Consider the following 13506-nt stretch of genomic DNA (forward strand, 5'->3'; position numbering starts at 1 on the left):
CCACTAATCTTAAGTCTGTAATTCTCTCATCTACTCCCTTTTTAACTAGTGGGTTGCATTGCCTCACTGTCTGATCTGTGCGAACTGTTTCAGAATCAGTAAAATTTTTTGAAGACGACCAGCAAAGTATCAAATTCCGAGGCCACTTTCCTCAGTACTCTGGGTTGTAGATTCAGCTTCTGGTGATTTCAGCTTTTAACTCTATTAATTTTCCTGGAACTACTTTCTTTATTAGTACTGATTTCTGCCCTTCTGCTGTCTCACTCAGCCCTTGGTTCGCAAACATTTTGAGGAGGTTGTTAATGCTGTTTTTTTGTGAAGGCAGAACCAAAGTGTGTGATCAGAGATAATGGGAACTGCAGGTGCTGGAGAATCCGAGACAACAAAGTGTGAAGCTGGATGAACACAGCAGGCCAAGCAGCATCTTAGGAGCACAAAAGCTGACGTTTTGGGCCTAGACCCTTCATCAGAGAGGGGGATGGGGAGAGGGTTCTGAAATAAATAGGGAGAGCGGGGGAGGCGGACTGAAGATGGATAGAGGAGCAGATAGGTGGAGAGGAGAGTATGGGTCGTGAGGTAGGGAGGGGATACCTGCAACCTTTGGGTGGCATCATTATGGCACTGCAGGAGGCTCAGGATTGACATGTCGTTTAAGGAAAGCCCAGCTTGTCCTCTCCCCAACTTATGCACATACTTATGCTGTACTCTTAAAATTTTCCCAGTGTGAAATTTTAAGCTTCCTTAAATATTTTTCCAGCTACTCTTTTGGGACTTCTCCAGAATCGAAGGAGTCTGGGGAGTTTACTGCCAGTGCATCTGCTACCTCTGTAGCTATTCTTTTAAATCCTCAAATGCAGTCATTAGGGTCCAGTTTTTAGTCCCATTAGGTTCCATAGGCCTATTTTCTCCAGTAATAGCTATTGTTTGTATTTTTTTACTCTCTCCATGCTGCTCTCCTCCTGCCCCCCCCGCCCCCACTCCAGTTTATTTAAACATGCTCTCTTGATTTATTCTGTGCCCTACAATGTATCAATTGTTATGGGCTGTGAAGACTATAGCCACCACTGCTTGCTTTCTGTTATTTCTGATCTCCACCCAGCATCTTCCAGTCCTACATCACTGATCATTTCTAGCTGTCATTATTATTCCATCTTGTATGAACAAAGCCACTGCAATACCTTTCCCTTGCCATAGAAGCTGTAACATCAAGCCTGTTATCCTGTATCTGTGCCATTGATTCATTTATTTTGTTCCAAATACTATGTCCGTTTAAGTGCCATTCACCTTGCCTTCTAAACTGCTGATTGCCCTTTAGTGCCAGCAGCAAATTATATTGATAATTAGGTTTGCACCTCTGGCCCTTTGTGCATTTGGAGGCTACCACTGGCTGTTAAACATGTCTGAATCAAGATTCAGAGGAGCTAGGGCATCTCACAATCCAACGTACAATTTAAAATGACCTACTTAGCAATGAAGCATTCTTGAATTAATGGTGGCAGTGGTGCTGGATATTTTAGCTTTCTTTTGAAATATCTTGATGCAATATTTGATCTCCAGGCAATCAATCAATGTCAAAAGTTGTTGAATTAGACATCTACTGTCTAGATCTTAATGAAAAGAAGAATTTGAGATAGAAAATTATTCTTAATTTCTAATGAGTCTTGTCTTTAAATAACTCCCAAGTTGTGAGAGTTAAGGTGAACTTGACACATTGTGGCACTGGCTAAACATTTGAAATCTATGAAATGGATTGCAATTTTGTGAAAACGAGTATTTTGCGTTGGAATGGTTTTTAAAAAAATCACCAGTGTGGATATGTCAAAAAAAATTGTATATAAAAATGCTAATCCCAACATTTCCCTCAGTTTTTGTTCAGCTCAGTAAACTTAGTTCAGTTAATTTTAGTAATTGAGGGCTTAGGGATTTCATTCACAATGCACTGATGTTAGGTACGGATATCGATCTCTAGACCCAAAATGAGAAATTGAACTTTTGGGATGCCGATCAAAGTGAATAGAGAACAGACCTGAGTGATTGAATGTCGTTTTTCCGTTATGTTATAACCACTTCTCTTCTGTCCATGTCACCTATTGCTTTTAATGCGAACTCTGAGAAATGGTGTTAATATGTTAAATGCCTTCCTCTTTTGTTTTTTGCAGGTTTTGGAAATGCTGCAGAGGTTTAAGGATTCCAGCATTAAACGTGAAAGAGAAGTTTTTAACTGTATGCTACGCAACCTGTTTGAGGAGTATCGCTTCTTCCCCCAATACCCAGATAAAGAGCTGCACATCACTGCCTGCCTGTTTGGTGGAATTATTGAAAAGGGGCTGGTCACCTATATGGCATTGGGACTTGCACTGCGCTATGTTCTTGAAGCTTTGCGTAAACCTTTTGACTCCAAGATGTACTACTTTGGTATTGCTGCACTAGACAGATTTAAAAATAGGTAAGTTTTATTTCCCTCCACCCACATCCCAGTATCAGGAAGTGGACATGGGCAAATGCACACACAAGGGAAAGTTGAAGAGTGATCGAGTTGGGACTACTGGTCAATTTGTCATGCCACTTATTTGTTTGTTGAGGAATTTGAGCTATTTTAGAACACGTACTTCACATTGTTTGTTCAAAGTGGAATCTGAACATGAACAGGGTTTAAACATTGTCCTTTCGTATCTGGGGCCAAGTCTGATACAAGTTTCTGGTCAGAAGAATTTTTGAAAATCTTGACCCCAGTCCTGCATGTGAAAACAGCAAGGGCTTGATATGAAAATTAGCTGCAAAAATTGCAAGTTGGCTTCATTTTCTGTACTTCATTGATCTCTTTTTGAAATATAAATTGATAACATCAAATGCAATGATCTAATCAGCTCTATTTTGTTCATTGTTTCAAAGTAGCCCATCACATTTAGAAAGCTATGCCTATAGCTGCTGAACATTATCCCCCACTTTTTTTAGAAACAGCATATAACATTTGCAATTTTCCAGCCTTCTACAATGACCCATACATCCAAAGATGTGGTAGCGAGTTTTGAGAAGATTTGTAGCTCAGGTTGAGGTTCTGGTTGTGAGTTTGCTCGCTGAGCTGGAAGGTTAGTTTTCAGACGTTTCGTCACCATTCTAGGTAACATCATCAGTGAGCCTCCGACGAAGCGCTGGTGTTATGTCCCGCTTTCTATTTACCTGGTTAGGTTTCCTTGGGTTGGTGATTGTCATATCCTGCATTGTTGATGTCATTTCCTGTTCTCTTTCTCAGGGGGTGGTAGATTGGCTCCAAATCAATGTGCTTGTTGATGGAATTCCAGTTGGAATGCCATGCTTCTAGGAATTCTCGTGCGCGTCTCTGTTTGGCTTGTCCTAGGAGAGTGTTGGACTCAGTTGGACAAGGTCAAAAATCACACAACACTAGGTTATCAACTAGTAAATTTATTTGAAACCACTAGCTTTATGAGCATTGCTGCTTTAGGTGCACTGAGAGGCGCATCAAGACACAGAATTTATAAGTAAAAGATCAAAGGATCAGACAACTGATGCAAAATTGTATTGGAAAACCTCAAATGGTTAGATGGACTCCCTCCTGTTAAATCTTTAATTAGTTAGAAAGGAGATGCAGATTTCACCTGATTAAAATGCAAAACCCAGAATTTCTTTCAAGTCACTCCCTCAAGATAACTAAAGGTTTTATCAGTATATACAAGAGGTGACATCTCTGGTTAGACAGTGCATTTTAGGTGTGAGGCCTTGTTTAGAATCTGTCTATGTTTTAACTTGGAGTCATATTGGTTTTATTTCCACACCAGGAATTTATAGAATGCCCCATTGACTGTGTCTACAAATTGTGTGCTTTTTGAAGAAAATAGATTGGGATGAATTTGCAATTGCAGACGTCGATTTACGTGCGGTTGTGTGCATGAGACGTTGGGGTGGGGAATATTGAGTGTGTATGTGAGAGAGAGTGGGTCACTTGTAGTGTGACATGAACTCAAGATCACTGTTGAGGCCATCCTCGTGGGTACTGAACTTGGCTATCGGCCTCGTGTTCGTCAACTCTGCGTTGTGAATCCCAAAGTCTGCCTTGGAAGATATTCACCCGAAGTTCCGAGGTTGAATGCCCTTGATTGCTGAAGTACCGCACGCTGGGAGGGAGCACCCACTGTATGGCGATTTGCATGTATTATTTTCTAAATGGTGAGAAAATTTGCAAAGCAGAAGTATAAAGGGATCTGCGAGTGTTGGTCCTGGATTCTCTAAAGGTTAACTTGCATGCAGAGTCTGTAATTAAGACAGCGAATGTAATGTTGTCGTTTATCTTGAGGGTTGGAAATATGAAAGCAGCGATGTGCTTCTGAGGCTTTATAAAGCTTTAGTTAGGCCCCATTTAGAATACCGTGTCCAGTTTTGGGCCCCACACCTCAGGAAGGACATACTAGCCCTGGAGCGTGTCCAGCGGAGATGCTCAAGGATGATCCCTGGAATGGTAGGTTTAGCGTATGATGAATGGCTAAGGATCCTGGGATTGTACTCATTAGAGTTTAGAAGGTTGAGGGGTGATCTAATAGAAACTTACAAGATAATGTATGGTTTAGGAGGGGTGGACACTAGGAAGTTGTTTCCGTTAGATGGGGAGACTAGGACCTGTGGGCACAGCCTTAAAATTAGAGGGGGTAAATTTAAAACTGAAATGAGACAACATTTCTTCAGCCAGAGAGTGGTGGGCTTGTGGAATTCATTGCCACGGAGTGCAGTGGAGGCCGGGACATTGGATGCCTTCAAGGCAGAGATAGACAAATTCTTGATCTCAGAAGGAATCAAGGGCTATGGGGAGAGTGCAGGGGAGTGGAGTTGAAATGCCCATCAGCCATGATTTAAATGGCGGAGTGGACTTGATGGGCCGAATGGCCTTACTTCCACTCCTATATCTTATGGTCTTGTGATTGTTGAATAGCATGCATTCGTCTGTTGTCGTAACACCTGCATCGTTTCACCAACAAACCATGACCCCGGGCATCCTTGCCTGCAGCGTATGAGTTCGATAACGTTGGCCACATTACATGAGTATCTGCTGTGCACATGGTGGGTGGTGTTCCCATGTGTGATGGTAGGATCTGTGTCAATGATCTGACGTGCCTTGCAGAGGTTGCTGTGGCAGGGTTGTGTGGTGTTGTGGTAGATGCTTCTTGCCTTCAAATAACATGCCAAACCTTGAACAGACCATTGTTTGAAGCAAACTACCCAGCCCCCAAGACAACTTTGGTCACAACATTTGAGGAAAAAGGAACATCCTATAGAAGCTATAAATTCGAAATCAAACAGAAAATGTTGACAAGACCCAGGTCAGGCAGCACCTGTGGAGAGAGAAACATAGGTGTTTCAGATCTGGAAAGTTGATGTAGGTTTTTACGTAGGTATAGAGAAAAAGAAAGGGAAGAAGAGAGTAAAGAATAAAAGATGTATTTTTGGGCAGATATAATGGGAGATTTAGAAGGTGATAAAGTACTGGTGGTGCCAAGCAAAAAGGTGATGGGAACAGTTAAAGAAACAATGGATTGTCCTAGAAGAGATGGAAGTAGTAATAGTCATCAACAGTTGCCATTTGAAAAGCTGGATCAGAGTTTGTGTTCTCGAATCAAACTCAAAATGGTGGCTAAAAAATTGAAACAGTGCAGGAGATTAAGGAGAGGAGAGATTCAAGTGACAGCAACCAGAAGTTTGGGATGGGGTAAGCGGCGGTTACACTAACAAGTTGAAGAAAGGTGTTCTCAAATCCAGAGCCGGGGTTAATGGAGTGAAACTGCTCCCATCAGCATTAGTTTGAGAATCAGCATTGAGTTGGAATGCACAATTGCTGACATTCGTGAATAGCAAATGTTTCATATGTTTTGAAAAGTCAGTTTGTTTCCCCATTTAATTGGTTAAATCATTCTCATAAATAGCCTTCAATTTTCAATAATTATTCCCATCTTGAGTTTTGACTGGACACACTGTTCATTTACTGGTAATAGTAGAGGTGAAAGCTTTGTGGTATTATCATGAGATATAAATCCAGAGACCCTGGTAGTTTTCTGGGGACCTGGGTTTGAATCCTGCCATGGTCAATTGTGGAATTGAATTCAATAAATACCTGTAATTTAGAGTCTAATGAGTGGCCATGAAACAGTTGTCGTTTGTCAGAAAAGTCAATCTGGTTCATGAATCCCTTTTAGGGAATGAAACTGCTGCTCTTACCTGGTCTGGCCTACATGAGACTCCAAACCCCGCAGCAATGTGGTTAATATTTAGCTGCCCTCTGGGCCACTAGGAGTGGGCAAGAAATGCTGACCTGATGAGCGATGCTCACATCCTGTGAATGAATTTTTAAAAAAATCTTGGAGATCTGGCATCGCGGGCTTATTAGAATTATTACACCGCTGCGAAGAGGTTGAAAAATCAGTACATTCACCTGTCTTCTCCTCCTCTAGATTAGCAGTTGTTTGAAATTTGGCATTCTTATATTGTCCTGATTTAGTGCAAAATGGAAAACTTCGGCAAAACTTGTGTAAAGTTCTGCACTGCTAGGCATATGCCTCAATCATTTGCAGAGTGAACCACCACAAACTAGTACCTTCAAACTCAACCGCACACAATTTCAGTCAGAGCTCATTTATGTGTGCTCAAACAAAACCCCAATTTCTGTCCTGTACTAGCATACCATTAGGCGGAACATTATTACAGTGCACCCTTCCAAATTTAATACACTTATAATTTGTCCTTAAAATTTGTAGCATGACAAATTGGCTGACACCGTGACAGCTTCTGTGTATAGGTAATCTTATGCAGTAGCGCCTGTGGCTTAGTCTATCATGAAGTAATTATTTTATTTCTTAATTTTGTAATTTTAGATTGTGCGCTTGAGATAGTTTAGTAACAACACAACCAAAATCACCCTAAATGATTTTTTTAAAAACCAGCTTCATTTTAGAATAGCTCTCATGAACCTTTGCATGTCAGTGTTCATGTGCAAGAGATATTATTTATCCAGATTCCTTCTGGGCGTGTTCCTAATGGCACTCAGCATTTTGTGGTATTTGTACAGTTGCATTGCAGCCTGGAAATCCTCCTTGGTCTGTATTTCCTTTGTCAGTTGCTACTTCATTATTTAATTAGCAAACTTAGCAAAATACTGCAAATGGTAGCATATGTAAAATAAAAACAGAACGTCTAGAAAGGCTCAGCAGTGTTTTCTAGTTATCAATATAATGTGCCCCTTGTTTCTCCACAGATAATGCTAGATCTTCTGAGTATTTGCAGCATTTTGCTTTTCTTGAGCTTTTGAATAGTATGGCGCTGGTGAAATCTGCAAGTCATAATGCCCAAGATTAGCCACCATACAGTACTTGACTTTTGTGTTTTAAAAAAAATTAGTAAGGGTGTTTAATAAATCCAAGAAAGCTTTACTGCATCACCTAAGAAAATCCCTTCTTTTTGCCCACCTGCTAACGGCTAAGCTTCAGTCTTCAATTTGACCCACAGCATACTATTGACCCTGAAGTTTAGCAATTTATAATAGCTGCAGTTGCATCAGTGACCAACTAGGGCCATTTTGTGCATTGGATAATTAGGAGTAAATATCAAAGTGCTGGTAATATTTGGATAAATTACCTAACCTGAAGTTTATGAAGAAGATCAATCAAATTGTTTCAGGCAAATTGACCCTTTTGAAGGTTTAAAGACCAGAGGACACCAGTAAAAAGATCTAAAAGGTGTGGGGGAAACTGACGTTGGTATTATGACAATTTAGAGGTGGGTGGTATCAATTTAATTTCTGGTACTATTGGATTCATTTCTGAAGAGGGCACATTATATTGAGATTTAAAACAGAACATGCCTTTTTTCTTAGATTATGACAAATTCATTGAAGACACCACAATGTAAAGCAATTTTAAACTTTCAAAATATATATGTTTATGCAATTATTTTCTTGTATGATATAGTTACCTTTTCTGTTTGTATGAAGCCCTACTTGAACAGGTTACTGTAATGATGAATTCTTCTCTGTTTATAGATTGAAGGACTATCCACAGTATTGTCAGCACTTGGCTTCTATTGGCCACTTTTTACAGTTTCCTCATCATTTACAGGAGGTAAATAATGCTTGAAAAAAATCCGAGAGTTTTTGTAGCCACATTTCGGTTATTTTTATTCTGACACCCACATCCCAGCTGTTTTGGTTATAGTGATCTCAATGGTGGAAATGTTAACAAGTGTGACTATTTTTGTGTGAGCTTTCTCTGTGTGGGACTAGTATCCAAGGTTGATCAATATACAAGTACAGAACTTTTTGGTGGAATCTCATCGCACATCAGTATTTGTGTTTTGTGCTTAGTAATTTGCTCTGTGTAGAATTTGTTGCATGTTTCAAAAATATCTAAAAACATAGATAACTTCCACAGATGCCAGAAAGACTTTTGAATAAGAGCTATTGAGCTATGTGTCCCTTTTTTGTTTTGGAGTGCACCAATTTGTGCTGTCTCTCCCTCATCCTCCTGCTACTTGAAAAAAATGAGCACCTTTCCTGGAGTTCAGTTCAACATTCACTGTGTTCATTGTGAACAGGATTGTAGATACAATCTTATTGCAGACCTGCTTAACGTCCAAGTATGTTTACAGCCAAACCTCTAACTAGGGTTCAGGACCTCTGACTAATTACCTACCCACTCCTTTCACCTCTTGTTCTCTCACACCAGTGTTCAAAGGAATTCTAGTGTCCATTACAGGCACTTGCCCTGCTTTCCAAACTGAAGTCAATTAAATCTAGGGCCAAGTATTAAAAGCAGGACCTATATTGATAGAAAACAGAAACAGGAATACGTGGAAAAACTCTGCAGTCTGACATCATTTCTGGTTAGAAATCAGCATGAACATTTTCGGTTCAGTGACCCTTCTTCAGAGCTACATATATACCTGTATTGATAGCTTACTTTTACCTGTAGGAGAGTTTTCACTGAGAGCAGCATCAAGAGTCCCTCTGAATTTCAAGTCAGTTTGGTTAAAGCAGGCAGATTCCACTTTTACGTAGATGGAGTGTGTTTTTTTTTCCAAGGATAATGTGGTTTTGTCAAGAAAACGCTTGACTTTAGAAGTATATTAAGGTAATTTTACACCAGTTAGAAACATAAAGTGTTATTCATTTTAACCTTTTTGTATTTATTCAGTACATTGAGTATGGCCAGCAATCCAGAGACCCTCCTGTGAAAATGCAAGGTAGCATCACAACCCCTGGCAGTATTGCATTGGCCCAGGCTCAGGCTCAAGCACAGGCTCAGAACAAGACCCCACTCACCAGACAAGTCAGCGCCATAGTAACCACATCCACAACCACTACTGTGACCAAAGCCACTACAGTTACCAGGCCAAGTGGAGTGAGCTTTAAGAAAGATGTACCAGTGAGTACTTGAATACTTCTATGCTGTGAGCAATGATGGAGTTGTTTCAAAATAATGTTATATTACTAAACATTTGTATTCTTCCCTCACTTGTAGAGATGTCATTAGCTATCATTGTCTAGCTATCAGACAGGATTTTCCACAAAAAATTTGATATATGGCAGTTTAGTAACTCTAAAACCCATTTAGTTTTTGTCAAAGTTGATGCTGACTTTCCTGTTTTGAACACTTGAATGCTGGAAGTGTTTCTTTTATTGAGAGGTGTTCGTGTGAATATTTCATAAGTTAAGCGGAAACGTTTCACTGTAATGCCTCAGCTGTTGACCTTGTCCAACAGGTATGAGGTACTTTTCCCTGTGAGGATGAGGCAAAGGACTGTGGAGAGAATGAGCCAACTGACCATTGCACCTTGGAGCAGGAGGCTATTCAAAAGGGGGAAGCAAAAAGACAAGTGATACTAGTAGCTGACTCGGAAAAATGAAGAAGGGCCCTGACCTGAAACGTCAGCTTTCCTGCTCCTCTGATGCTGCTTGGCCTGCTGTGTTCATCCAGCTCCACACCTTGTTATCCCAGACTCCAGCATTGGCAGTTCTTACTGTCCCTATAATTAGGGGAATTGACAGCATCTTTTCCAAGCAGAATCGAGAATCCCACATTCTGTGTAGCCTGTCCAGTGCCAGGGTAAGGAACATTTCTGACTGGCTTGAAAGGAAATTGGGACGGGAGGCCAAGGATCCAGTTGTCGTGGTCCACCTTGGGACAAACAACTTGGCAAGGCCAGAAAGGAGGATCAGTTTGGAGATTATCGAGCACTAGTCCTCAAGGGTCGTCACCGCCAGATTATTACCCAAGCCACGTGTAAATTGGCATAGGGAATGATAAGATAACAAAATTAGGGAAGTAAACACGTGGCTAAAGGAGTGGTGTGGGAAAGAGGGGTTCCATTTCAGAGGGCCTTGGCATCAGTTTTGGAACAGGAGAGATCTGTACCATTGGAACAGTCTCCTGAGCCAGTCTGGAACCAGTGTTTTAGCGAAAAGGATAGTGTGGTCACTAGGACTTTAAACTAGTGACGTGGCATGAAGGAAAGGGGAAGATGACAAGAAGTATAATGATAAATAGAAAAGGAAGCAGCAGGTTAACGTTTGTGCAGGAGGGTTTAACTATATCGAGGGCTATGGAGGAAGGTAAGAGGAAGGAAAACTCAGGAGAAAGCATTAATGGAGATGTTAGAATTCAAAAAGCAGGTATATAAACTAACATAAAGGCACTTTACCTAAATGCTTGTAGCATTTGAAACAAGGTAGATGAGTTAACAGCACATTATCGTGAATGAGTATGATTTAGTAGCCGTTACGGAGACATGGTTGTAGGATGGTCACGACTGAGAATTAAATATCCAAGGATATCAGACTATTTGGAAGGACAGACAGGAGGGTAAGGGAGGTGGTGCACTGATATTTAAGGACAACATCAGGGCTGTCATGAGAATATGATACCAGTTCTGTGGAGAATAAAGTTGAATCCATTTGGGTGGAAATTAGAATTTCTAAGAAGAAAAAGTCACTGATAGGTGTAGTCCACAGGCCACCAAATAATAACATCACATTGGGGTGGGCATTAAACAAAGAAATAACTAATGCCTGTAAAAATGGTACGACAGTTATCGTGGGGAAATCTTAATCTACATGTCGATTGATTGAACCAGGTCAGTCAAAGCAGCCTTGAGGAAGAATTCATTGATAGCTTTCTTGAACTGTTTGTAAAGGAACTGACAAGGCAAGAAGCTGTCCTATGTAATGACACAGGGATAATTAAATGATACTCCATAGTTAGGGATCCTCTTGGAAGGCGCGTTCACAGTACGGTTGAATTTGGAATACAGATGGAAAGTGAGAAGATTAAAAATCCAATACCAAGGACCTGTACTTAAACAAAGGAGACTACAATAGAATGAGGGAGGAATTGGCTAAAACAGATTGGAAGCAAAATCTCTGGTCAGAAAGTTGATGAAAAGTGGAGGACTTTCAAAACAATTTTTCCAAGTGCTCTGGAAAAGTAGATACCAGTGAAAAGGAAGGACAGTAGGAAGAGGGGTAATCAGCCATGGATTTCTAAGGAAATCAGGGAGGCTGTCAAATTGAAAGAGAAAACAAACAAAGTGGCAAAGACCAGTGGGAAATTAGAAGATTGGGAACATTTTAAAGGTCATTAGGAAGCCACAAAAAAGGCTGTAAAGAAACGTAAGATAGATAATGAGACTAACTAGGTCAGAATATAAAGACAGGTAGCAAAGGCTTCTATAAACATATAAAATGAAAAAAGAGTGGCTAAGGTAAACATTGGTCCTTTTGGAGGATGAGAATGGGGATTTAATAATGGGAAATGAGGAAATAGCTGAGGCATTGAACAGGGTATTTTATGTTGATCTTCATGGTGAAGGACACAAATAACTTGCCAGTAATTGATGACAGAGACTAAGGTAGCTGAGGACCTAGACATAATTATCATGAAAGAGGTAATGTTGGGCAAGCCAATGGAGCTAAAGGTTGACAAGTCCCCTGGCCCTGATGGGATGCACTGCAGGGTACTAAAAGAAATGGCAGGAATAATAGCAAATGTACTTAGGGTAATTTTCCAAAATTCACTGAACTCTGGGGCAGTTCCAGCAGATTGAAAAGCAGCCAATGTGACACCACTGCACAAAAAAGGAGGATGCCAAAAGATGGGGAATTATAGGCCCGTTAGCTTCACTTCTGTAGTAGGGAAAATGCTTGAATCTATCATCAAAGAAGAAATGAAAGGTATTGAGATAAAAATTGTCCCATGTGATGGACGCAGGAAGGGTTCGTGAAAGTCATGTCATGCTCGACTAACTTGCTGGAATTCTATGAAGTCATTACAAACACAGTGGACAAGGGATACCCAGTCGATGTGGTGTATCTGGATTTCCAAAAGACATTCGACAAGGTGACACACAATAGGCTGCTGCGTAAGGTGAAGATGCATAACATTACAGACAGTGCATTAGCATGAGTCAAGGATTTTTTTAATTAACAGGAAGCAAAGTGTGGACAAAATGAGTGCTTTTCTGGTTGGCGAACAGTGACTAGTGGCCTGCCTCAGGGATCACTGTTGCAACCGCAATAGATTGCAATTTATGTAGATGATTTGGGGCCACATGTAATGATTCTCCCTACTCGAGAAAGGATGCACTGGTGCTAGAGGGGAGTGCGGAGGGGATTTGCTAGGTTGATTCCAAAGTTGAGGGGGTTGGCTTATAGGGAGGGATTGAGTAGACTGTGATTATATTAATTGGAATTTAGAAGAATGGGTGGGGGCTATCTTACAGAAACATATATAAAATTATGAAGAGAAGAGATAAGAGAGAAGCGGGGAGATTGTTTGCACTAGTAGGTGAGACTAGAACAGTAGGGCATAACCTCGGAATTAGAGGGGTGAAGATTTTAGGACTGAATTGTGGAGGAACTCCATCACACACAGAATTGTGAATCTGTGGAATTACCTGCCCGGTGAAGTAGTTGAGGCTACGTCATTGAGTGTTTTTTAAAGTTAAGATAGATAATTCTGTTACGATTCAAAAAAAATCAAGGGTTATGTTGGATGGCAGGTAAGTGGAACTAGGACCGTGAAAAAATCAGCCGTGATCTTATTGAATGGCAAGCAGGCTTGAAGAGCCATGTGGCCTGCTCCTGCTCCAGGTTCTTATGTCTTTCAAATTATGTTTGACCCCCTAGTGCATGGGTTCCTCTTTGTGCTATATTATAGGTCTTTTACTTCACTCTCTTCTGAGAAACAAATCAGCTGGAATGTTAACTGAGGCATCTTGTGTCTTGAATATTCAGACTAAAATGCCCAGGTAATGCAGATTTTCAACTTAAACTGACCCTTGCAAATGCAAGTTTTTGTTTTTAAAAAAAGCAACGGAATGACCAGAACTATTGGGATATTTCTATGCCTACGTTTGTTGTAAATTAAATCTCTGAATTTCTCACACTTTGGTATTTTATATTTTCTGTTTCCACACTGTTTGAAAGTGGATCCACAAAAATTGTTTTCCTCTTCC

At 40.5% G+C, this 13506-nt stretch overlaps 1 protein-coding gene across 5 annotated transcripts in view; it reads left to right on the forward strand.

The window, feature by feature from the left end:
• The window catches only part of cnot1 (CCR4-NOT transcription complex, subunit 1), a 158576-nt gene that overhangs the window by 90398 nt on the left and 54672 nt on the right, over positions 1-13506 (forward strand). For all 5 annotated transcript variants that reach the window (XM_048546239.2, XM_048546233.2, XM_048546238.2 and 2 more), the window contains 3 exons: positions 2160-2446; positions 8039-8117; positions 9189-9419. In XM_048546239.2, coding sequence (XP_048402196.1) covers positions 2160-2446; positions 8039-8117; positions 9189-9419 — 597 coding nt within the window. The remainder of the gene's footprint in view (positions 1-2159; positions 2447-8038; positions 8118-9188; positions 9420-13506) is intronic.

This window comes from Stegostoma tigrinum, chromosome 16, assembly GCF_030684315.1.
Source record: "Stegostoma tigrinum isolate sSteTig4 chromosome 16, sSteTig4.hap1, whole genome shotgun sequence".
Taxonomy (NCBI): domain Eukaryota; kingdom Metazoa; phylum Chordata; class Chondrichthyes; order Orectolobiformes; family Stegostomatidae; genus Stegostoma; species Stegostoma tigrinum.